Source organism: Odontomachus brunneus, unplaced genomic scaffold (assembly GCF_010583005.1).
Source record: "Odontomachus brunneus isolate Ranch 3 - 2012 unplaced genomic scaffold, Obru_v1 Obru_scaffold_081, whole genome shotgun sequence".
Lineage (NCBI taxonomy): Eukaryota > Metazoa > Arthropoda > Insecta > Hymenoptera > Formicidae > Odontomachus > Odontomachus brunneus.
This window is the reverse complement of record NW_022639531.1, coordinates 1114277-1140124: the sequence shown is the minus strand read 5'-3', so window position 1 is coordinate 1140124 and position 25848 is coordinate 1114277. Positions and strand designations below refer to the sequence as shown.

The following is a 25848-nucleotide window of genomic DNA, read 5'->3' as shown; positions in this document are numbered from 1 at the left end:
GACTTCTTTTTGTTCCCTCATCTAAAAATTGCGCTCGGAGGACAGAGATTTTCGTCAAATGAAGAGGCAATCACCTTCGTGAACAATTATTTTGCAGAGAAAAACGCCGAGTACTATTTCGACGGGTTACAGAGATGGGAGCATCGCTGGGAGAAGTGTGTAGATTTACAAGGAGACTATGTTGAAAAATAAAAAACAATTTTCAGAAAAAATGACTTGTATCTTTGTTAGGTCGGAAACTTTTCAGACCACCCTCGTATGATCTATTTATTTTGACCACCACTTACCGCTATAGCCATCTATAGGAAAACGGCGGAAGCAAAGTTGTACACCTAATAATACTATATGTATAGCAGTGTATATATAATAGCTATAGTAGTTTCCTTCGTATATGTGTATATATATAGTATATAGTATATATAACATTATATATATACGCGCGCCGCCTTTTTTTAAGTCCTTCTCTGATGTTTAAGCTCGTCTCGTATGGATTTGATTCCGTTAGATGTCGTCACGGGAATTCTCCAGACGAGTGTCCGTACCGCAACTAGGAAATCACTTTAAGAGGCTTTGATCCTCCGATGCGGGTTGTTAACGCAGCCCTGTTTGTGTTCGTAACCGAGTTAAATGAGTCTCGGCTTTAGGAACAAGAGTTCGTGAAAACGATAGCCTCCTGTCGACCCTCGCCGGCGCCGCCGCCTTCGTTTCATCTTCTTTTTTGCGGAGAAACTCTTCGGCAATTTCACAAAGTCCTTTCGCTGCGAATAATTAATGAATGTACCGAGCTCTTTCTTTTTAAGCTTTGCCGATTACTCGCTCATTATCAGTCGCACGAATAAATCGTTCGTTCAACGTCTTGCCCCTTCGAGGCCAGAGCGATAAAATTGACAAAACTGACGAGCAGTCAAAGACGCCACCGGAAAGTATCCTGAAACATGGAAACCCAAAGTCAAAAGTCACGCACAAGTCACACACGTCTTTTCCCTCTATCGACACACTGATATCAACACAAAGAGGACGATATTCGCTCATCCCCCACACTAGTTAAAACCCCATTTTATTTCGAATAGCATCGCTGGATACATCGCGTCCTAACTGTAACGTGTGCCGGCCCGAGAGCGTTGCAGGAAATTGATATCGGTCGAGTATAGCGATATTGGCAGCATGTGCATTTAAACGCGGCACATATCCTGTCGATTCCGCCAGATCGTTAGACTTTCTTTTTACGGTGAATCCGGCCGGCTCGCCAAACTCGTTTATCTGTCGTCGATATACCGCTCTCGGGGTGTATGCGCCGATGTCAAAGAGCGCGGTCTGGTATTTTGGCATAAGGGGTCAACCGAGGTTAAGCGACCTCGTGACCGGGGCGCAAGCGTGTGTCCCCCTTTTTCACAATTCCGCACATAATTTACAAGTCCCGGGCGCGGCGCATCCCCGTGTGTGTACGACGAGAAGCCGTTTTTCCAGCCGCGCGTATCTCGCACCACCAGCTGCCTTTTTGCATGCCATAATTCGCGAGCGCACGATGAATCCGAAATACCGACAATAGCGTTTCGCTTTCGACGGGCACGTAATGACGATAAATCACATCAATATTTCTCCATCGCCGCACTCGTTCTACTTATGTCCCGACACGGCCCTTGGAGACACTTCGCCCTAATGTGAAAAAATTTACCCAGCTCGTGTATACAGGAATTTTGTCGAGTGTCTCTATGGCGCTCGCAAACTTGAATCACATTGTAATGAATACAATTATAAACTCGTAGATAAGTACTCAAAAAAGATCACACCTCTCCAATACTTTGGTTATTAACTCTCCACGTAGTAATTAGGATCTGGTAATTTGGGCCGTTCTAAGAAGTCTTCGTTTCTCGTTCAGCTGTTGAAAAAATCATCAAAAATAAAGTTCTTAGCAATTTAGTTTACACAGAAGTTATGCCGTTTTCGATTAGAAAGATAAAAGAAATTTTTATCGTATACTAAAATAACAGATCCTGAATATAATCAATAAAAATTTCCACGCAAAGTTTGATTTTTTAAATGACTTATTAAAATACTTCTTTATAAACCTCACTACACCTAAATTTCATGTAGAAGTTAATATTTTAATTTCATATAAAACTAATATCTTATAATATATACTATAATATATATTGGAAGTGTGTATGTGTGAGTCCTCTTTTCATTACTTTCACCTACTTGTCGCATACATACTCACTCAGAAATTAACTTATATAAACGTACTGTTTGCAACAGTAACTTCGGAAAAAGATCTTTCATCAAAAGCTTAAATTTCTTTTTATATCTCGATAACCTCAATATTATCTTCAATATGGCTCTTTCTGGAAAACACTTTCAACGTCTTCCTTACAATATATCTCAAGTTGAAAAGATTTGGTGAAGCGTAACCTTCTCGAAATATTATTAAATCGTGTTTTATAATAAAAATACTAGCTAAATTCTAAAGTTACGAGTATAACAAATACTCGTTGAAAGGCAAACTTTGTCGATATGATCGTTACGTTACCACTGGGACCACTGGCGCTTTTTTCGGTGACCTTTTGTTGCCAGGTGCACCTCAGACGCTCCTTCTGATATTCAAAGTAAGTTAAGAAACTTGCTTACCACCGTAGAACGTTGACTCTCTTTCCCTCACTTTTCCCCTTTCTCTCTCTCTCTCTCTCTCTCTCTCTCTCTCTCCCTCTCTCTTCCTCTCACTCTCTATTAGATACTGCCTGAAGTATCCGCTTGAGAATATTTCATCGGAATTTATGATCGACCGGGCGCGTACTTGAATGCAAATCGAAGTCGCCGGTAGATAATCCAGGAAGCACGAAAGAATCAATTTTCAGCTCACGCGCTACTCTTCCGGGCCGCTGCAGCAAATTTTTGAATTAATTTCTCATCTCGGGCTTGCCGTGCTGAAGCACGGTGGAAGTGAGACGGACGATCCCCGACGGGAATAAAGGGAGCTAAAGATAATTTAAAAGAGTGCTAACACGGAATGATCGCCCGAAATCTCCATTCGCAATTATCGCGCGATTATACGCTTCTCTCCACTTAATTAATTGCGCGAAGTGAATCTTTTTACACGAGCGGCCGGTCTAAATTCCGCGCGACCGCGCTTGTGAAACTAGCAGAAAAAGAATGGAAAGAGAGGTTCGGGCGATCGATCGCGCCGTTTTCTCGACGACAACGTCCCGCGCGTTCGTGCGTATGCGCGAGAACAATCGCGGCTAAACTCTCGTTAGCCGTCTTGGCTGCGCGAGCAGCACCGAAAGCTCTTCACCGCAGTCTTAAATTAATAGGCGCGATTTTTCACGCTCCCCCTCCCCCTCTCCGGCCGCGTCGCCGAAAGATATGCTCCCTTGCCTGAACATATTTCAGGTGCGCCGCCGCGGGTTGGGCGGTTTTCACCATGCGCCGCGTATATTAATAATGTCGGTCTCGAGTGGACCCTTGCGCTATCCTTCACGAGATTTCTTCCGCACGTTCGCGGCTGCGCCTCTTCCGCGCGGCGCGTAACGCGCGCCGATTTCCGGACAACGGCGCGTCGTAGCGCGGAGATGAATGTCGTGCACGCTCAGCGTCTTTCGAGGCTGGTTAGTCCTGGAACGCGTGTCTCTTCCCGCGCGCAGATCTAATTACCGGCGTGCTCGATTCGCGTCTAAAACAGATGGCAACGCAAGCAGTAAGAAAATCGAGCAGTCACGATCGATTATCCTTAAACCGTGAGAAGAATCATCGACTACAATTGGTCCATTTGTCTACTGTTTAAATTTTACTACTTACGTTTTTCTGTATACTCCCAACCTAAATGTTGAACGACTGATACGCTCTTTAGCTGTCGTTTTCCAATTCTCTTCTGCTTAACCCGACATATTTTATCTTGTTTCTTTTATTTATAATAGTATCATAATTCTGCTATTTATAATTTTAGCATCATCGTCATAGACTTCCTTCTTATGAGAGGTTTAAAGACAAGATTTGAAGGATAGCTATATTCGCCTTCTGTTGACACTCTATTTTTATCTAGTTTCTTATTGAAAAAAGCTAAACGAAATGTTCAATGGCGATGTCAAACTAGAGGTCGAATGCCTACGCTAACACCCTTTTCAAGTCTTCACAGCCTTTTATGGAAACGTTCTGTCTATGTATATAAGTCTATAATTATCATCTTATCACAACGACGTTTAATGATCAATTAACATTACTACATTTTCCGTTGCCTCTTTTTCACTTTTAAATTTATCATTACGCGTTTACATACACACCATGCTTTGTATCACCGTCACTTCATGTATGTCACATTCCTATCGATTTTTTATTTCATACAATTTGAATTGTTTTCATAAAAAATTCGTAGTAAGCCTTTATCAAAGATAGACGACGAGAAGCAAAGGAAAGAATTAATAATCGACGTAGGGTTGGAAGAGAAAGAGAGAGGAAGGGAGCTTGCCAAAGTTTCTCCTTTTTCGCTTTCTTCCTACCCCATGTTTCTCGCTTCTCCTTTTTACATTCCTCTATTTCTCCTTCGCCGCACTCATCGCGCGGGATCCTTCCTTCAGCCGCTATTGCCGCCGTCGGACACTCAAAAGCGTCGCAGAAGTCGCTTAATTGACATTCTTCCTGCCGTCCTCCGTGCAACGTGAGGATTATCACGACGCCCGACTCCCGATGTCTGATCCTTCTTGCAATGCAACGGAAACTTCCAGCTCGGTGCACGTGACGTTACCGTGGCAATGAGAGAACACTGCACAACGTTGTTCAAAGGAACCGGGAAACAATGGGGTGGCTCGTGCTACTCTCGGGGATAAGAAGTTTCACATCTCAGGAAGCATCCGGAAAAACAGATGCAAAAATGTGTTCACTCGCGCCGAGTTGTCATCATATACGCGCGGTAACTCTCACACGAGCCGTCTACCTTCGGAACGAGGGTGAAAACAGAGTAGTAGACGTTCCTACGTACGACAAGTGCATTCTTGAGATAACACAATTTCTACTTTCATTTTTACAGAATTTCCTTTCTCTTTTTTCTTTTGAGTCTTCAATCCTCTCTAGCTATACAGTTACATCGCAGGTCGAATAAATAGTACAGAGACGAGTGCGCGGAAGGAAGAAAGAACTTTACAACAATCCACGAAATCTCACGCCGCTTTAGATTATCACGCAGAGTATTAATGGCGAAACATTACAACTGGATTCGAGTCGTCCAATTTTCTCTCCTCTAGCTTCTTTTATATATGTATTTTTTTCTTTTTTTCTTTCCGTTGAAATACAAAGCGACAAAGGAAGAAAGGGGCTGCTTTCTTTGCGTGTCCAATACACGAAGGTTGCGAACACTAACACTATATAATTAATGCGGACGCTACTCTCTCTCATTCGGCTCCTTCTTCTGTTTACCTCTCGTGGCATATTGCAAGAGAGCCCGCTCGCCTTTTGCCGGCAGCGGCGTGCTGTGCGCGCCCGCGCGCTTACGAGGCAGAGAGAAAATAATCATGATGAATACCCAGAAATCTCCGTGGCGGAAACGCCATGGCGCAAATATCTCGCGTGCTACGGCCGAATGACGAACGAGACGCAAAAGTGCGAAACGGGTGCGGCCCGAGAAAGGAAGAAAACTCGACTCACGATCTAACCCACCGCCGTTGCGTCCCGTGCAGCTCGTGATCGAGCACCACAAACTTAACACTCCGACTCTTTACTAGCACTTTACCAGTTTTACCAAAATATAAATTTTACTGCCTCATACAATATTTAACGAATCGGAAATGGCGGGGGTTTTTTACTCACCGACTGTAAGAAGTTCTCGGTTAGAAATTTAAAACGAGGGTTAAAAAGAATCGAGACATTTTTTCCCTATATAAGGCCTTATAAAGACAAGTCCATTTCTCCTACACAAAAGTGTAATACTCTTACAAATTTTAGCGCCTGGACTTGTAAATCGTACTAAACCCTATCTTAGTATACTTAGCTAAGCCAGACTGAAATGATGAATAGAGAGAAAGTCTATTTTTATGCTTATTATAATCTTTTTTACAATTTTTGTTACGATATTACAATTTCTCTTATAATTAATATCTTAATGTATAATAGTATTATTATCAATATTGAACATTTTTTTCTTTTCTACTCTAATTTATCTATTTATATTTTTTATTCAAATTCACAAAAAATTGTGTAATACTAAAATTTATAATTACCTTAATTAAAATATGATTAAATTATTAGTAAATTATATTTTAATATTATAAAATTTGTGTAATTTTGAATAAAAAATGAATGGATAAATTAGCCAGAGAGAAAATATTTTACATTAATAATAATAATATATATAACAGTATTTTATATAAAAGTTTTATATATTGTAGTCTTAATATAATTAAAAATTGCAATATAAATATATAATAAATAGTATAAATAATAAATAGTATAAGTTTAAATATATAATATAAATATATAATAAACATTCTAATCTTAAATAAATGTATCAAAATAGGACTTTTTAATTCGTCATTTCAATCAGGATCTAATTAGGCATACCAAGATGTGGTCAGATTTAATTAAAGTTGGGAAGCAATACGTTACTTATAATGCCATTATACTATTATTTACTATTACTTTTTTCCATAATGATAGTTTATCGTTTTGTTTTGGTTATCTCCATTTAATAAATCATATGCTGGTCGCGTACTGTTAACGTGCATAGATATTCTTGATTGAATAGAAATTGAACAGTCTTGATATTTATTGGAAGATCTACATATCTATTATTGAATATATTAAAAATTTTTAAGAGCCAATTGCAAAATCTGGCTCTGTACTAACAATAGTTTTTGTGTAAAGAATAATAAAAGATAAGAAGAATTAAGCTCATAAGGAAATATTAGTTCCCCAAGTCAGGACTATTGTAATTTTGAGCGATTTGTTTTTTTTAGATAAACTGGCTACACTAAAAATAATTTAAGCTTAAAAACAATAATTTCATTTTAAAATCAATTGCATATTTTCTTTTAGTATTACAAAAAAATAACGAAAAATTAACGAACACCGTTACTTTCTTAGTAAAGGTAACATGTTACTTTTCTGAAGTAACATTATTAACTTTGGATTTAATCAAGTCAAGACACTAATCTATAAGAGCTATAAATACCTATGCAGAGCCTAAGTGAATTGTCTTTATAAAACTTTGACACAAAGTAGAGAAAAACTGTGTAGATCCTTTTTAATTCTCATTTAAAATGTTTAATATTTACTTTACCGTTTAATATTTCCCAGAAATATTTAGAGGTCTGCGAATTCAACCTACGCAAAATTTTCATCAAAACCCGCCTCAATATCAGCGAACGTGGTAGGGATCGATCGGTTTTTATTGCAAAATTGCGTCTCTTGCAGAGGATTCTAAGGAATTTATCGTGATCGAATGTTTCCGGAGGAAGCTCGATATTCATTCAGATAAAGCGCGCGCACCCGCCGCGGTACTAATTAGAATTATTAATCGCGCGAGGAAGCGCGCCTTAATTGAAGGTAAACTTTATGGTCGCGATTGAGCGAGGAATTAGGAAAAAGGAAAACACTATCGTGTCTACTCGACGTTCGATATGCGCGGAACTGCGTCGCTCGGCGTTCCAGACAGGAATTCCAATTATTAACGACCGCAATTACGCGCGGTGCTTTCTCTGATAACATCTTTGGAGTCTCGCCTCCGTATCGGGCCGTGCATACCGCTGAGAAATGAAAATCTTGTTGCACATTTACGACAAACTTTTGTGCGTCTCCTCCGAACTGATAGCGCGGTTCATCCGTCGATCTTGTCAAAGTACTTGACAGTAACTAATTATAAATACGTTATTGTTTCCCTTAATTTTTTTAATCAATGAAAACCTATACATTCAAGGTCATTATGTTTGTTTTATTGCTTCCACTCTATCTCCGAGTTAGAATTATCGCGGTTTTGAATGGTTTTGAAACTGTATCCAAGGAAAAGTTAATTTGACTTTATGCAATAAACACAAGTCAAATATTTGTTTTAATTTAATATTTTTGATTGAAATGCTTAATTTATTGGGATTCAGAATGTATTTTGAATAAATTTGGTGCTTGTGATAAATTTATGATAGATTTGCGGATACATAAACATATGAAATATTTGAAACAAATGATATTTATTTGAATGCAGTATGCATTTATCGGTGTATAAATCTTTAAGATTATTTAACTATTCTACCCGTAAAAAGATGCCTAATCAAGAAATGCAAAGGAAAATATAGTGCATATAATATCTCCAGATTTTTACAGACTAGCTGTCACATACTTCAACCGTTTCGTATACTTTACATATTAATTTCTTGAAGGCTAGACGACCAATAATCTTGTAACTTCTTTGTAAAACTTCTAAAAATCTTGTTTCATCGTCTTCTTGTTTCTTATTAAATGTGTAAGAATGGTTTTATTAAAAATTAAAAACATGATATCAGAAGAATCATTTTATATACATGTAAATAGTGCTAACTATGATTTCAGTTATCTCAGCTCCGGTATGGTCAATGATTTTCTAATTGCACATGTGTATAGATCATGTTTCCATTAATCTTTTCGCACCCTAAGGCAACACGTACTTCGAATCTATCCAGACGCCAAACTAATTGATATTTTCCGCCGCCAAACTGTCTAACGTTGTTGGCAACTCTGTCTCTCATGATTCTAGGCAGGATTTTAATCTTATCACTTAGCTGTAGTAGTAAAAACTGATAAATTGTCACTCGTTGTCTCTCTACTTCAACGCTGGCCATTCCATAATCGCAATTTACTAATCGTTCCAATAATCGCAACTTACTAATATTGCATTTATTTATTATAAAAGTGGACTATATAATATTCTTATGCATTATTACGATGTACGAAAATTATTATTATGCAGAATATAGTTTGCATTGAAGATAATGCAGCATATCAAAGGGTTATGTTTCTGAAACGACATTTTGATTTTTCCAAAATGATTTATTGGAAAATCATAAAAAAAATTTGATATTATCTTTACTAGGAACAATACTCAATAGAGAAAAGAAATTGTTCTTATACTGTAAAAACTGATGTGTTAAATTTAACACATTTCATATGTCCCAAATCATCCACTCTCATTTATGTGTAAATTTAATATATATTAATTTAATATAAAACAAATGTGTTAAAAAGTAACACGCATAATATGGAAAAAATTAACAGATTTAATTAACAGAATTTAACACTTGAATACCGTTAGGAATTACAGGTTGTGTTAAATTGACATATTTAATATGTCAGACATAGATTATGTCAATCTAACATTTTTATTTCATCAAAACCGTAGATTAATACTTCTCTCAAATGTTAAAGTAACGTTTAACGTTTTATTTTGGTTAATTTAACATTATACATATGTCAATTTAATACAAACTATGATTCCTGATGGTATTCAAGTGTTTTGATTTCTTATGTTAATTTTTAACATATTGTGCGTATAACATATTATTACTTTTTATCATTTGTTTTGTGTTAAATTTATACATAAATGAGAGTGGATGATTTGGGACACATGAAATATTAAATTTAACACATCAGTTTTTACAGTGTGCGAATAGAACTCGGGATTAATATGTCGTTAAAACTTGAAAATGCTACTAAGAAAGTGGATTTATGGTGCAACTATATTAATCTCATTCGGAGCCTGATGATAATAAGGTCCACAGAAGATACACAGAGCATCTGCAAAGTAAGACATTGCGAATCGCGAATATTTCGGAACACCTGGGATGAAGTTGGCTTTATTCCGACCACAGATAGTCGTGCTTTCCGAGGATAACGTTTATCTAGCCACTTAGCCACCTCGCGGGGTTGCCATAAGCGTTTTCCAATGTCTAGCCGGTTGCTAAACGAGATTTCTATCCGTCCGCTGCTTTAAAACCGACTGGTTAAATGCGTATTTTTCAACGTCGCTTATACGTGGAATTCGAATAAAATATGTTTATAACGTGGAATTTCAAATTGGCAAACATACCGACGATGTATGCCTGCGGTTGAATATAATGATTTCTGAAAATACCGCGGCCGCAAATAATGCAGAATAAAGCTAAATTCACGATTTTATTGAGTTCGTGCAAAATCATAGATGTACATTATAGATGTACTGCGTGAAATGCGGTTAAATCGATTTTGGCCTCGGTACTCACAACTTTCCTAATTTAATTTAATTATAAACGGCAGAGAGAGAATAAGCTGTTAAAAATAAGCTATTTTTCACTTATTGAGAGAACGTTAAAACTAATCATTGAAAACTATTTCTGACAAACAGAAAATAATAATTATTTGACCATCAGGTCAAATTAATTAGGCCAGCGAAAATTATGAAAATCGGGATTTATTATTAGTTGTTAAATAGTCAAATGAAGTGTTTTTTAAGCTTCATAATCTCAATATTTCTTCAAAATAAAGTCAACTGTATACTTATATCTTGAGAAGAGAGAAATAAATGTAAATAATCATTATTTTCTACTTGGAGAAGATCCCAGATATAGTTTCCAATGATTAATTAATTCTTTTGTTATCATCATAACATATGTTTTTCCTACCATTAATAACAACCTTATTTAATTAATTAAACATCATTTTTGATATTCAGAATATAGTTAACACTCTACTTATTATCGTTTTGGGACAACTATACCCTTCCCAAGAACTCTAGTAAGACATCAATGTCCCAGTCCTATTCCTTTGGCGGTAAACATAAAACTTTTATAATTCTTTTGCTAAAACTAAATTAATATTAAATTAAATGAAGCGAAAATAAAAAAATGTGCCTTTGAAAAACAAAATTGATAGCGAAAGAGTTAAGTTTCCATCAGTGGGCCAAAAATAGCCTATTTTTAACATTCTCCTTTTACGGCGAGGCAAAGAGTAACCTGACAATTCAAGTTGCTACGGACTGTGTCTATCATTTCTGCCGAGTTTATCACGATGATCTTTATTTGCCATGGTGGCAAGTTACCAGCGCGCGGATGCGCTGCGACCTCGTCTTACGGCGATAAACGGAACAGATTCATAACCATCCGCGATCCGATGAATAATGAATGTGACCCGTAACAGAAACCACTGCATCTTTGACCGGTGGACTAACCAAACTATCGGTCGCCCGCCCCATTAATCTTTTATGATAATCGATTCGCCGTGTACTCATTACCGAAATCATACTCCGTGCGTGGGGATGTAAATCCTCGGAGCGAGCGGTCGCCGGAAACGGCTTCGACCACGCGAGCCGGCGGAGCTGATTCTCCTTCAGACAGCCTTCAAATTATGCATGCTTTTCTGCTCCGGCGAGCGGGTGATATTCCCTTAACGATCCGTCGGTTTACTTCCAAAGAGAATGAGAGGAAGAGGAAAGGAAGGTGAGAGAAGGAGAGCGCGGTGGCAGAGGAGCCCGCAAAGCTCGGCTCGCTAAATAGAACGTATCATTGAGGCGCATCTGCGATCGCACGGCGAACGTCCTGAGATGCGGTGAGAAATGACTGCTCGGCCATAGACCTCTAGCATAGACATATAGAATAGACTGTGCGTTGCTGTAGGAGGGATGAAGTCAGCATTAACAAGAGAGAATGCTCTTTTGCTTTAAAATTTCGCATTATTCAACCTCTTACTTTTAAGGACTTTAGCGATCACATCATCAATATATATTCTCCCTTTCTTACACTACTTCATTCCCTCTTTTGTTTTTGACATCCTTCTCTTCTGCAACATTGTGTGACAGAGAAAACACTTAATTCAGCATATCTCTGTCTTTTACTCTCATCTCCCGTTTCATAAAAGTATGTAGTCTACGTTTATAATCTATACAACTCGATGTAAGATAGGAGCGATCAGCGCCACGTTTTCTCTCTCTCGACTCTCTCGTCAAGAAAGCAACCTCGTTGAAAACGCGAATTTATTACAACGAAATTAGCCGACTCGGCTCGCGCTGGTTTATTCCGGGCCGGGTAATGCGCGAAAGTTTAAAGCAGAAATTCCCCCGATATGCGCAGGCCGATTATTATTAACGAAGCTTTAGGCAGATCTGAGAATATTTCGATATCCTCGGGATAAGCTCAGATTTCCCATTGCGCTTCTCGCCCTCTAAAGTGTATCGTATTACGGAACTTTCGCAGGTTTGCATTATACAACCGGCATGATTATTAAATCATGTCTGCTCGTTATGTAAGCGATAAGAGAGAGAGAGAGAGAGGGGGCCCTTCTCGGTTTCGTAATTGTGCGGGCGAATATTTCGATTTCGGCTAGACACAATTTGGGAGCTGATGATAATGTTGTCCTTGACGCCGGAGGATTGTAATGCGCCTGGCGGTTAATGTGCGCTTATTCGTTCACCATAAAAGGGACCATAAAAATTTCAGCGCGCGCGGCATTCCAGAGACGAAGACAATTTCGAGAAGCGCAGGTAATGACGTCCACCGTCTCGACAATTTACGTCACTCGCGAAGCAGCTTCGGCTGTCGACGACGCCGATTCTCCAGCGATACGAATCTCCGATTCCTCGCTCGACGGCGGCTTCCGCTTCCAGTTTTCCAGGATGGCGATATCTATTAAAATCAAACCTGATGCGGGGAGGAAAACCGTCTCGACCGGAACGAGCTTGAATTATGAAAAACTAGTCATTATAAAATTCGCATTACCTTCCACGTGGACGATTTTAGATAGACTATATTCAATCCTAAGGCAAAATTCCCTTCGGACACATAACAGTAAAAAAAAATACGATATGAAATATAAAATATGAAATACAATATAAAATATGAAATATAAAAATGGCTAGTGGAATACCCAGAAAAATTTTGTATTTATATTGCATTTAAATAAATGTTACATGTTTTAAATATCTTATAAATTTATATATTCGCAAATCTTTATCATAAATTTATCATAAACATCCAATTTTTTTCAAAATACATTCTAAGTCGTAGTAAGTTTAGCATTGCAATCAAGAAATTAAAACAAAAATTCGGTTTGTTTACTAGATAAAGTCAAACTAACATTTTTGGTAATATTATTATCTTAAATTAATCCGGCTTTTCATATCTACACTGAGAAAAATGTTTAGTATTTGTAATTATAAACATATAGAAAAATAATTACTATAAATTATGGTTAAGAAGATAAATTTTTAATTAAATTCTACTATGAAGTTAATAATAATAATTTTATATATATGTTACTACCACTATTATTATGTTAAAACATTCAAAAATATAATTAAGACGAAAAATAATTATAATTTAGAAAAAAATATAACTATTTTTTTCTCTGAGTGTAGAACATACAAACTTAAATTATCACAAAATGTTAAGGAGATGAAATCAGAGGAAGAGGATGGGGTATCCAGGTTTCATGCAGCCTATATTTTCTGCAACTATGCAAATAACTATGCAAAATTTGGTCCAGGTCAGTCAAAACATTTAAGAGTTAATAAGGAACGTAGGACAGACTTTCTATTTTATATATATACTTTGTAAAGAGAATGGATTTCTCTTCAGAACACATGATAATGAACTTTTTTAAAGTTTTAATGATGATGACATTTGAAAAATTTTATTTTGCATTCATTTTGAAAACTGTTACCAAGAGAGAAAATACTCATTGTTGAAAATAATCCTTACTTAAAGGAAGGAAAGTAAACAATCACTTTTCTTAGCAGCAGAATGATATTTTTCTGTGTGTGGAGCGTATACACAAGAAACTCATCTTGAGAAGGTGGTCTAACGTCCTGTAACTCACATAAAAGTTTCTGATATAGCTTACGCTAGAAGGAGGCAAGTGAGGTAGCTTCCACGGAGATTGCAAGACGCGGGGCCGACGACGACGGCACCGGTCGTCACCGATCTGACGATTACGATGCCGAAGGGAAGCGCGCGGCTACTTGCGAAACCGCGCGCGGCATTCCGCGCGATTCCGAGTTTATTATAGCGGCCGTGCTGTCACGAGTGCCGGTGTACCTCATAGCTAGTGGCGAGTTCCTCGGATTTAGCCGCAAACGCGACGGCGGGGTTAAGCCCGGAGAAATCACCAGAGGCCGTCGAGGTAATTACGGAGAGCCGAGAGAGGAGCAGCAGCAGCAGCAGCAGCTACGTTAGCAAAGACGGAAAACGAGGGCGAGCGGACGGGCGGTTGGTAGTGAGGAAGGTTCTGAAGAACTGCTCGGGCAAAGCACACGGCTATTACCCCTAATCACAAGGAAAACACGGTTCCTCTCGGAGCGCGGTCTCGCGCAACGGGATACACTCGAGTGGTGTAGCCCCGCCAGAAACACGTCGCCAGGTTATTCGAAAAGTCCGACGGTTTTATCGCTCATTACTCAAGCCGTGCCGGAGAAATAACACGGCTCGATCACTGAAGACCGCCGACGAACGCCGAAGACTGTTATGATGCGTGGCAACGTCTCGTTTGAACGGTTCACAAAAGCCCCTTCACAAAAGCGTTGGTCGAAGGACTTACGTTTTTTAATATCACGGAAAGAATGATTTGGCTGATTCAGTCGATCTATAGGGCAAAGTTATCTGCTGGGCAAAGTATAAAACTTATAACTAAGCAGATTTGCTGGTGCAGTAAAAAAATTACGTGTGAAAATAATCGACAACTGACTCATTTTTATTGATATTTTATCTTAGTTATATTGTAACAAGTCATTTTCGAGCTAATGAAGCTTGCGAAACTTGCGAACTTCATTAATTTTCTCAAGCAAATCATACATTTATTCAATAAATAATGAAAAACTATTTTTGTTCGCTTTATGGACAAGTACACTCTCCTATTAAGTCTAAATGCAAATATCCGTAATGAGAAATATATAATGCATTACGCAATTTAAGTTCTCTATTTTCTCTTTGCATTAATAACCATATGTATATTTGTGATATAATATATTGATATAAATTATATCTATCTCTTTATGTTTTTACATGTGTTCACATTTATAATATTTTATTAAACTGTTTGAAAGGTTATAGAATGAATTTTTCAGACATCTCAATGAGTTTTGTTCCTTTGATTCACTTTTGCTTGGAGTAACTAATTATTTAGCTAAAATGAAATTCATTAATGTACCAAATTTCTTTTGATATAACAGCAAAATGTATTACATACATCAAGCTATATTGTTTATTGGTAGAGAATTGTTGGTAAAAAATTGCTGTATTAACAAATCTATTATATTATAACATCAAACTTTAGTAGGTATAACCACAAATCTCTATATAGAAAAAATATTATAGTAAAAATGGCAACAAAGTTCTTTGGATTATTTTGGACTATACAGAATTATGATCGAAATTAATATTTGTTTAAAAGTATTGTGCACATTTGAGTTTTTACTATAAAACTATTTTAATTATATTTCTTATATCAGATAAATCGTTTAATAAATTACTATTTCTACATATACTGCAATTGCAACATATTGCAGCTTTGCCAATAATATTGTAAAAAGAAATCTAATTTTAACATAATTTTTACTACGATATTTTCTTCATGTTGTTTTGCGGCTTATCCAGACAGGACAAAAAATCACGATGACGTTAAAATGACGAGAAAATAACTGAAAAACTCACTTTTCAATCACGACTATTTTCTCGTCATTTTGACATCATCGTGATTTTCTACTCCGCTTTGAGTATATCATATAGTAAACTGGCTGTCCATATATTACGGCTATAGATCTGGCAGGCCGGCGAGGTTTCAATTGTGACAGCGACATCTTCCTTTTTTTCCGTAATAAATTCTGGAGACCGAAACACGGCTATTTCGACATGGATTTAACGCAATCGAGAAGCTCTCTGATGATCGACGGTCACGACGAAAAGTCTAGGGCAAGTTATTAAACAACGCGCACCCATCGTATAATCTTGCGTACTCGTAAGTTGTACATACGTGAACAAGAAAAAAGAATATATTTAGCATGTATCTGGATAATGATCTCTACCTGGAATTCACATGTTTGCCGTGGTGGTAACTTGCCTTCTTGGAACCTGCCAACCCTTCCGTGCGGCTTACGTAGATCGCGAGCCGATATTAAACCGTTCCAATAGCCTCAAGCGCGAACACACTTTCTCTCTCTCTCTCTCTCTCTTACGCCGGGTGAAATGATAAAATTGCGAGTACTTCGAGGACGAGACGAGGAAACCTGCGGCACCTCCGGGCAATATATGACGACAACGCTCGGACGGATTTAGCGCGATCGGCCAAGCGTTTAAATCTACCACGGCGTAAGGAGCCCGAGTTTATCTTGTACAGGGTGCTCCAGAAACGGAACGCTTAATATATGCCTCCGTCTTGAAGATACGGGAAGATGATGAGATCAATATGGCCTCGAGGGGTGATCGAGGGAGGAGCTACCATATGACGCGACGGAAACCAGGGCGCTGGTGCACTCTCCGAACTAATTAAACGGCACCCCTAAGCTTCTATTATTGGTGTCGGAATAATAAAAGAAGCAAATGACCCGGCGCCTCAAAGCACGACCTCCGCGTCATGTTCTCCGAAACGAAATCCAGGTTTCGTAAACATCTCGTCGCGCTTCCGCGGATTAAAGAAACACGGCGTTCCATTTTCGGGGGACCACCGTGTGGGGTTTGACTGGAGACCGGGTCTAGAGAAGTCAGTTGTCGCAAAGCTCGTATAAGGTGGAACGTATTCTTCTCTGTAGTATAGATTGCCTGTATTTTAAGGGGATGTTGAAGATGAAAACTTCATCGGCAGAATACTGACATTTTTCTGCAAAGTTTACGTCGTATTTGGCTGAAGTATAAATGCTGTACGCAGTGAAGGTACGTGCAAAAATAAATAAAAGCATTGCTCGATATGTGACCAAAACGAACAAAAAATATTTAATGTAAAATCTTAAGCTCTCAGTTAGTGTAATATTTGTTTAATCTGAAAGTTTTGCAGCTTGTATATCGAAAGTGTGAATGTTTTAAAAAAATTCTTTTTGAAGAACATTGCCATATCTTCGCAGTCTCAATCTATATTTTTATATCATCTGACAGGCTTACAGCATTTTCATTTATTATTTTGCTATTTCAACAACTATCTGTGGTATATAATTAAACATTTTTTGTAAAATTTTAAGAAATAAAAACTTTAGTGCTCAAAGGATTGTAAATACTTTCTTTTTTCATCTAAGAAACATTTCAAAGATTATCAGACGTATATTTGTGTAAACTATCAAAAACAACGAATTTTACTAAAATTACCAATAAATTATTATCTTACTATAATTTAACCGTAAGTGTTACTTTGAATAGACATAAGAGACAATTCTGGGTATGAGGTGGACAGTCACAATGGCACGATTTTACTTACAGCTTAACATATTTTGTGCATAAATATGTGTAAAGATAATATTTTTTATTTAAAGATATTGCACCCATATAAAAGTACGCAATATTAAAAAATATTGCATATATCTCTTCTTAAAAGTCAGTATGTAAAAAGTGTGACAGACCCGGACTTCTCGCAACGCCGGATACGACATGACGGACGTTGTGCGTACCACGGGTACTCGCGTGAGAAATCCGTGGAGAGATGAAACGGAGCAGAGCGGAGCGGGCCCGTGTCGCGCCACGCCGCAGATGAGAGTGACCGGCACTCCGGGTATATAAAACGGAGTTCCGTACTCCTAATTTAGTGCAGGTGTTACCCGGGGAGAATCTGACGGGTCTCCTCCTCTCCCGCGCGAGATGTCCCGGAGGACATTGGATTTACGTCGCGGTCTCCGGCCCCCGCGACACCCTCCGTCCGCACACGCCGCCGCCGGAAATTGCTTCGTGAGACGCCCGATTATTGCGCCGAAGAACAGACGGGGGGAACGACGGGGTCCGAGACGGTGAATTTCGTAACCGGCCTCTCATCAGTCCGCTCGGCTCTTCCGCCGGACGGATGGACGGAATGGACAGATCGCCCGGCCTCGTAATAGAGCGCTCGTCGATACGATGAGTCAGATGCCGGCTCGCTGCCGCCATCGCCACGCTGCTGCTATTAAAATTACCGTCAGCTTCGACGATTACTTACGGTCAAATTACGGTGAGATGGTAATTTGTTACAAAAAGATGTTAAATTTTGGCAAAATTCATTATTTTTTATAATTTCATGCACAAATATTCGTGTTTTCCGCATTAATGTACAAGATAAGATAACATTCTTCTTTTATTCTCATCAAATGTACATCTGATAACCACTGAAATGTCTCTTAGATGGAAGAAAGGAAATTAAACTTTATTTGCAATAATATAATTAAACTATTTACAATTTTTTGAGAGTATTAAAGTTTTCATTTTTTAAAATATTACTAAAAATGTTCAAATATGCTACAGTCTAGTTGCTAAAACAGCGAAATAATAAATAAAAATGCTAATAATAAATAAATAAGCCTATAAGATGATATAAATAGTATAATTTGAGACTATTTTTGACGTATAAAAAATAGATTAAGTTTAACATTTTTTTTTAAGTTTCTTTAGTTACTATGAACCTAGTTTCATAATTAGTCTATACTATATATAGATTATCAATATATGATATCAAGATATTTTATGGAAAATATGAGTTAAATAAAGTCTTATTCATTTTAAAGATTCCTTTTTGAGCCTTATACTAAAATTTTCTTATTTCTGCAATTTTTTTCTAAATTACCATTTTATCAGTTTTCCAAAATTACTGAATAATTTATCGAGTTACCGTGAGACTGAATCAAATTTTCATCTATACCTGCTACTGCTTTCGTTACTTTCAAGGATGTAGGAATATCTGGACGGAGCATATTTTCGCGGGATTGAAGCTTTAGAGGAAAGGGAATTGGATATGATCAACCAAGATGGTGATGGTATGGGATTGTCTCCATTCTAATTGTATTTTATTTTTTCGTTTTGCGGTTTTTCGACTTTTGTAGCAATTCCACGTAACAATCAGAAATATTGTAGAAAAAAATAGAACACTTTATTGCAGATATTATTTTTGTTTACAGAATGCATAACCTCGAAATGCAGCAATATCTCGGTTAAAATCATGCCGCACGATTGCACACTATGTGAAAATATATCTGAGCCTACATATATTGTGTGTTATGTATATGCTAATTTTGATCAAGCAAGATAACTGCCATGGATATTTCCCCTCACCCCTGAAGCTTCGCATCTCATATCCACAGGAGTACTTTGTGCTACGTTCAAATATTTCTACGCCCATGATTACTATTACCCAGATAGACTTCCACGATTATCTCGACGTGAAACAATCGACAATGGAAACTCTGCAATTTATTTAGTTACATTTATGAGATAAATATATTCCACTGAATTAATCATTAAATTTGCATTGTACAATAATATGATGTTTTTAGTACATTAATGCAGTAACGAATTTACTAAAATTTACACTCCAGATTTTCACATTACATTTTACATTGCATATTATTTGAGACATTTTGATATTTTCCGTATTTCTTTCTCCCGATAAACTCTCGATGTACATAAATTTTATAACAACTTTAAATATATTGAATCACGAAATTCTGCAACGCTGGATCGTTTATGACTAATCAGATCGTGATTATGTTTATCATATAGAATGACAAAGTAGAAATATGAAAAAATACAAAAGAAAGATCAAAATTTGCTCAAAACAATGTCACATTAGTAAATATAATATAAAAATCTGAGTGTAACTTTTAGTAAATTTTTGCTGCAGCAATACACAAAAAATTACATTATTGTATATATGATGTAAATTTAATAATTAATTCAATACACAATATATTTACTTTATAAATGTAACTAAAAGAGTTGTACAATTTTCACCATCGACTTATTATAACCATCATCTCATCATTGTCGTGATAATCATGAAAATAATTCAATAGAGTATATTTACCTCATAAATGTAATAAAAAGATCGTTTTCATCATTGATTGTCTCACATCGTGACAATGATAAAAGTTCTCAGATAGAGCAGTATACAATCATGGACAAAAATATAATCTATAATTTTTGAAGTTTGTGAACTTATTATCCAATGGGAGAATTCTCCCACTGAACAAAACGGAAAGTTCACAAACTCACTCCAAAAATTACGGACAATTTTTTTATTATATTTATAAGGCATATATGCTCTATTGAATTAATCATTGAATTTACATCATATATTTTCACATTATATTTTACATTTTATGTTGAAGCAAATCGTATCTCTTTCATATTTTTATTTCATCCTTCTATGAATATTCTATGAATATACGTATCATATATGAACCACTCATGAAGGGTGCAATCTATATGAATCAATTAGTAAAATTGCTGCCAAAACGCACACCTGTCTAGCAACGCGAAAGGTCGATTGAAAGGCGACCGAAAGTCTATCTATAGAACAAAATAGAATGGAATAGAGAAAATGCCCCCCGAAACTGGGACGAGGCACGCGTTGCGAGGATTTATGGATACGAGCGAAAATAAACCAAGAATCAAAAATACAACAGTCTAATGCCAGATGCGACCGCTTCGCCGAAAAGACTAATTACAACGTGCAGCTAAAATTACGTGAACTCCGGCGCGTTCTCAGTATTCGCGCGTCTCCTGCACAAAAGTTAATTATAAACCTATTTGTCTGGACCGAAACGGTAACTCGATGACGTATCTTTCAGTGGCGCATCGCGGTAAGTCGCACCTCCACGCCGCGTTATACATCTATATTAATGCCGTGATATTTAAAGAGCGCGGCTGAAAGGAGCCTTACACATGCCAGCACAAAGGGACCGCCTTTGTCTCGTTTGTGTCTAAATTCGAAATCGTCAAGCTTGATGCTTTTCGATCCCTGTTCGCGCGTGAGTCCCGTCGACGACGGCGCGAACACGAAGAGCGGGATCTCTCAGCTTTGCGACGTCGTCTTCAGGATGCGGCGACACTCGGCTTTATGAGCAGAAGCTGCTACTCCACCTGCCCCCTCCTCTTCCGGTCAGCACAACCGACTGCACAGATCGTACGTGCGATATTCGTGCATGAAAGTCCTGGATTTCGCAGGACGGCAAGAAAGAAGGTAGAAACGTGCGCGATAAGACAACGACTGCAGTAAGCGGGAAAAAGGGCGGCGGCCGCAGGAAAAGTCGTAGCGACGGGAAATCTGGGGAGAGATATCGCGTTACCCGGGAATATCTACTAGGTATATGTCCTGCGCACTTACCTACCGTCCCTTTCCATTTTCGCTGGCGATCCAGCACTTCTTTCGCGATTGATAATCGCGGATGCGGACGGCGGACATTCCCGCGACGTATGGAGACGTTTTTGTGCGACTGCGAATAATTTAATGAGGATTTGTGCGCATTTGCAGTACGATAGTACTTGACGATAGTTATCGAATTCACGTGCATACGAGGACCCGCTGCGAAACGAGAAAATGAGAACGCAGACGGATTTTGTATATTAATGAACGCCTCGATACGAGAGATTGAAATTTTATGTAGTAGAGCGCTCTGATCGTATGCTTTCATACGAGATACTAATAAATCGAGTCAACGATATGTTGATGCTGTGATTTGATTTGTCGATGGCTCTGGCATCTGTATTAATTTAACCATGAATTAATCAGAATCGGCATTAACTCGTTTATTCACCGAAATTACCGGTGCTGGCTTTTCAATATTCGGTTATCGCTAAATCCATTTCGGCGATGTAGCCCGTAAATACGCGCGTAATGCTTTAAAATTAATAACGTTTCCATATTTATGAGAGAAAATAGTTAGTTCCGCACTTTTTCTTCGTGTTATCAAAATGCATGTGTAAATATAGGAGATTCAAAGTTTAACGCGTTTATGTAATATTAATATAATGCCTGTTGATGTTTCGTAACACTTATTTGATATTTTTCTTCTATACGACCTTTTTCTATACGGCCTCTTTTACATCCTTTTTCAATTTTAATTATTTCAGTCTAGTAATTTAAACTCTCCCCTCACACACCACCAAAGTCTGATTTCTAATTATTCGCAGCCATTCGTATGTCAGCCAAAAATGAATTTCTCATATAGTACAACGTTAGTTGTATAATGTTTCGAAATTATATGCGTATCATTCATATAACATGGGGAATTACATGGAAATTTCTGTACAAAATACACGCTAAACTTTATGCTTTATATGATAAGAACTGCCGACTGAATCTGAATTCTCGTATATAAACATATTTCGACATCTTTGAATACAGGCTAACGTTAAGGGGATGCTAAAAACTTTACCTACAAAATACTAACATTTTTCTGCAAAGTCGTATTGGTTGTACAGAATTACAAATGCTGTTACATAGTAAAAGTACGTGCAAAACAAGAGCATTACTCAATATGTAACGTAAACGAAAAAAATTTTATACATTGCAAACTCTCTTAAAAATTGCAAACTCTTTAAAATTGCAAACTCTCAGTTAGCGTAATATTTACCTGATCCAAGAGTTTCATAGCTTGTTCATGCTGAAAATATGAATTCTCCAAAAAGAAAAATTTTGAAGAACATTGCTGTTTTTACTTCGTAACTGAATTCAGAAACTTAAAAATATCGGTTTGCAGAATGATTTCTACACATGTGTGGTTAAGTTTTCCCCTACATATGGTAAAACAAAACAGCGCATATTTACGTAAATTCTATATGTACAGAACTTATGTAAATGTGTGTTGTTTTGTTCATGTGTACTCCCTTAAGGCGATGCTGAAAACTTTATCGACAGAATACTGATATTTTTCTTTAAAATTTACGTCGTACTGGTTGTATAAAGTTACAAATGCTTTTACGCAGTGAAAGTACGTGCAAAAATAAATAGGAGCATTGCTCAATATGTGACGTAAATAAAAAGAATAAATAAATAGGAGCAAAAATAAATAGGAGCATTGCTCAATATGTGACGTAAATAAAAAGAATCTTTTTTAATGTAAAATCTCAAGCTGTCAGCGTAATATTTGCCTAATCCAAAAGTTCCGTGACTTGTACCAAAAGTGTGAATGCTCCAAACAGAAAAATGTTGAGCATTGCTGTACGTTCCATTTAAATGCTGTGCCGTATTCGAATTCAGGAGCTCTTAAGAATATCCGAAAAGTTTGCAGAAAGATTTCTTCACATGCATGGTTAGGTTTTCCGCTGAATATGGTAAAACAAAGTATTTACATAAGATCTACATGTACATACTCGAAATACGAGAAGGATAGCGTGACTGTGTTAGTGACGATCATCTCTGCGTTATCGACATTGTTCGTCATCGACTTCAACATCTCTTTAAGAAGATTTATTTTACCATATTTAGCGGAAAATCTAATCATATATAGAGATCTTTCTGCAAACTTTTCCGATATTTTTAAGCTTCTAAAATCAGATGAACAGCAATATTCTTTGAAATTTTTCTAAGGAGAGCAAACTCGTGTTTGACAATCTAATTCACACCCGAAATATCAACTTTGAAATTTTTTATCGTTTTTTAACATATATTTAACTCCAATGCTGCAATTCATTATTGCACGTATTTGCAATATATGAAAGCATTCTGTGCAATCAATATGATGTAAACTTCGCAGAAGAATATCAGTATTTTTCGATATAGTTTTCAAGTATGGCATCTTAATGCGTTAATACATAATGACGGTAATTACCAAACAGATGTATCATGTTTGAATATTTAATAGCACTTTGAAATCAAATTATTTTTGAACAATTTTCATCAGGTGAATTTTTCTATTGGGCGTCGCGGATACGGTTCGAAATGTGTCGAAAATAAGTGTTGAAATTATTTTGCAAATGAGTTTACAATAATATATCGCGCGTACCACATGTCATAAACATGTAATACAACACACTCTCTTAAAGTGAATCAGTGAATAGTCACTGATATCAATTATTAAAAACACTTAACACTTTCAGTGCAACATTTATAACTGCAAATCAATGTATATTCACTGTTTCACTGATTCATTTTAAGAGAGCATGTTATGTTAAGAATGTTATGAACGACGAAATGAGTTCAGCGCGAAATATCGAGAAGAATTGCGCTGATTTCATGTTCGTGCATCAATTCTTCATAGACATGCAGGCATTCAAAGTTCCAAAGTTGTCGTGTGGTCCCTCGCCAGTTCTTGCCGCCGATTGGTGACACAAACATAGCACACAGCATGTAGTATGTTCACGCCTCGAAGTTTACACCTCTCCCTTCTGCGGCGACGCGCTCGAGTGCAAACGGCTCTCAACATTGTAACTTGACCGTCCCTATCAAAGGATCAGCTGCTCGTCGATGTCTCTGTAGAAAAGTCTTAAGTAAATCACAGTCGAGAACTGTTCTAACGAGAGCGTGATCTTTTTCCATATGGCCGATGAATTTTACCACTCAGAAAGAAAATTATTTTTCTCTTGAGCTAAATATAAATTTATAATTAAAAAATCTCACGGTTTCAATCCGAGCGAAACAAAAAAAACTCACATCGTAGACATTTATAATCTTCCATTTATTACAGCGAGACATAATTACGTAATTTAATGTTTTATGTTGTTTCAATTCTTTCTTTATGTTTCCATTGTATGCTCCATCTATGTATCTAAAAGCTTTTCATAAATTAGATTTTCATAATTATCATGTGAGATACACATAAATACACAAAATCTATGATGAAAATTTTACACGTCTACGTCTACGTTAATTACATATATGAGGCAAATATACGTGCATTAAATTAATCATTACATTTACATCATACAATTGTATAAATCTCTGGTATTAATACAGCTACAAATTTATTCAAAATCACATTTAGATTTTCTTATCACACTGATTTCCCATGACATATTGTTTTGAGCAAATTTTAATCATTCTTTTTGTATTCCTCTTTTTCGTCATTCTAAGTCATAGTAAATACGAATGACATATGATATACTCATAAGGGACGCAAGTTTTGCAAACCGACTAATAAAGTTGCTGCGACTAATAAATGTACACTTGTCCGTTTGGATTGAAATAGATTCTCAGATAGATATTAAGATGGATTCTTAGTTCATAGTTACACAATAGCTGACAGTCACAGATCGGTCAAATGTTGGCTCGGTTGTAACGTCTAGCTTTACGATTCCACGTGACAAGTATGCAATTCGTGATGTATTACGCTGTCCCGTGCTGTGATTGATAATTTCATGCTTTCAGGTGACAGTAAGAGACGATGGCAAGCCGCCTTTGTCGTCAACCACGAGGGTCGTCATTGAGGTCGCGGACATTAACGACCATAGACCCGACTTCGAGCAAAAGTTCTACACGATTCGAATTCCAGCGTCGATGGTGACCGACAAACCCCTCCTCCAGGTATGCATTTCTTCGAGTACCGCCCGTGCATTACGGTCATGCCTGTCTCGACCATGCAGGTCGTCCAGGTTTCTTGTAAATACATCTCCAACAACAACGGACAGACCGTCCCGGAACGAAGTGTCTTTCCCAAATTACTCTGTCGCTTTCTTTCTATGTTACCCCGCGCATAAAAAGTGTCAAGCTCGTATCTCGTTGTACGAGGGTGGTCTGAAAAGTTTCCGACCTCAACGTGAAGATAGCAGCACTTGTAAATAAAAGCTAGTGAATTTCGTTGTTCATCTGTTGACAGTTACTCACCGAAGTTTCAGCCATTTTGGACTCGCAGTTGTTATGTAACAGTCGTTTGAGTAAGTTGATGTGAGTGTTTTTGTGAAAATGGACAAAATCGAGTATCGAGCTGTCATTAAATATTTGTTTTTGAAAGGCAATACGCCTACGCAAATCAAAGATGAGTTGGATTCTGTGTAT

General features: G+C 37.2%; 1 protein-coding gene across 5 annotated transcripts in view; it reads left to right on the top strand.

Annotated features, from left to right (window-relative positions):
* Nucleotides 1-25848, top strand: part of LOC116847589 (fat-like cadherin-related tumor suppressor homolog) — an 85493-nt gene that overhangs the window by 24399 nt on the left and 35246 nt on the right. For all 5 annotated transcript variants that reach the window (XM_032822720.1, XM_032822718.1, XM_032822716.1 and 2 more), the window contains one exon: nt 25222-25377. In XM_032822720.1, coding sequence (XP_032678611.1) covers nt 25351-25377 — 27 coding nt within the window. In that variant the 5' untranslated portion in view covers nt 25222-25350. The remainder of the gene's footprint in view (nt 1-25221; nt 25378-25848) is intronic.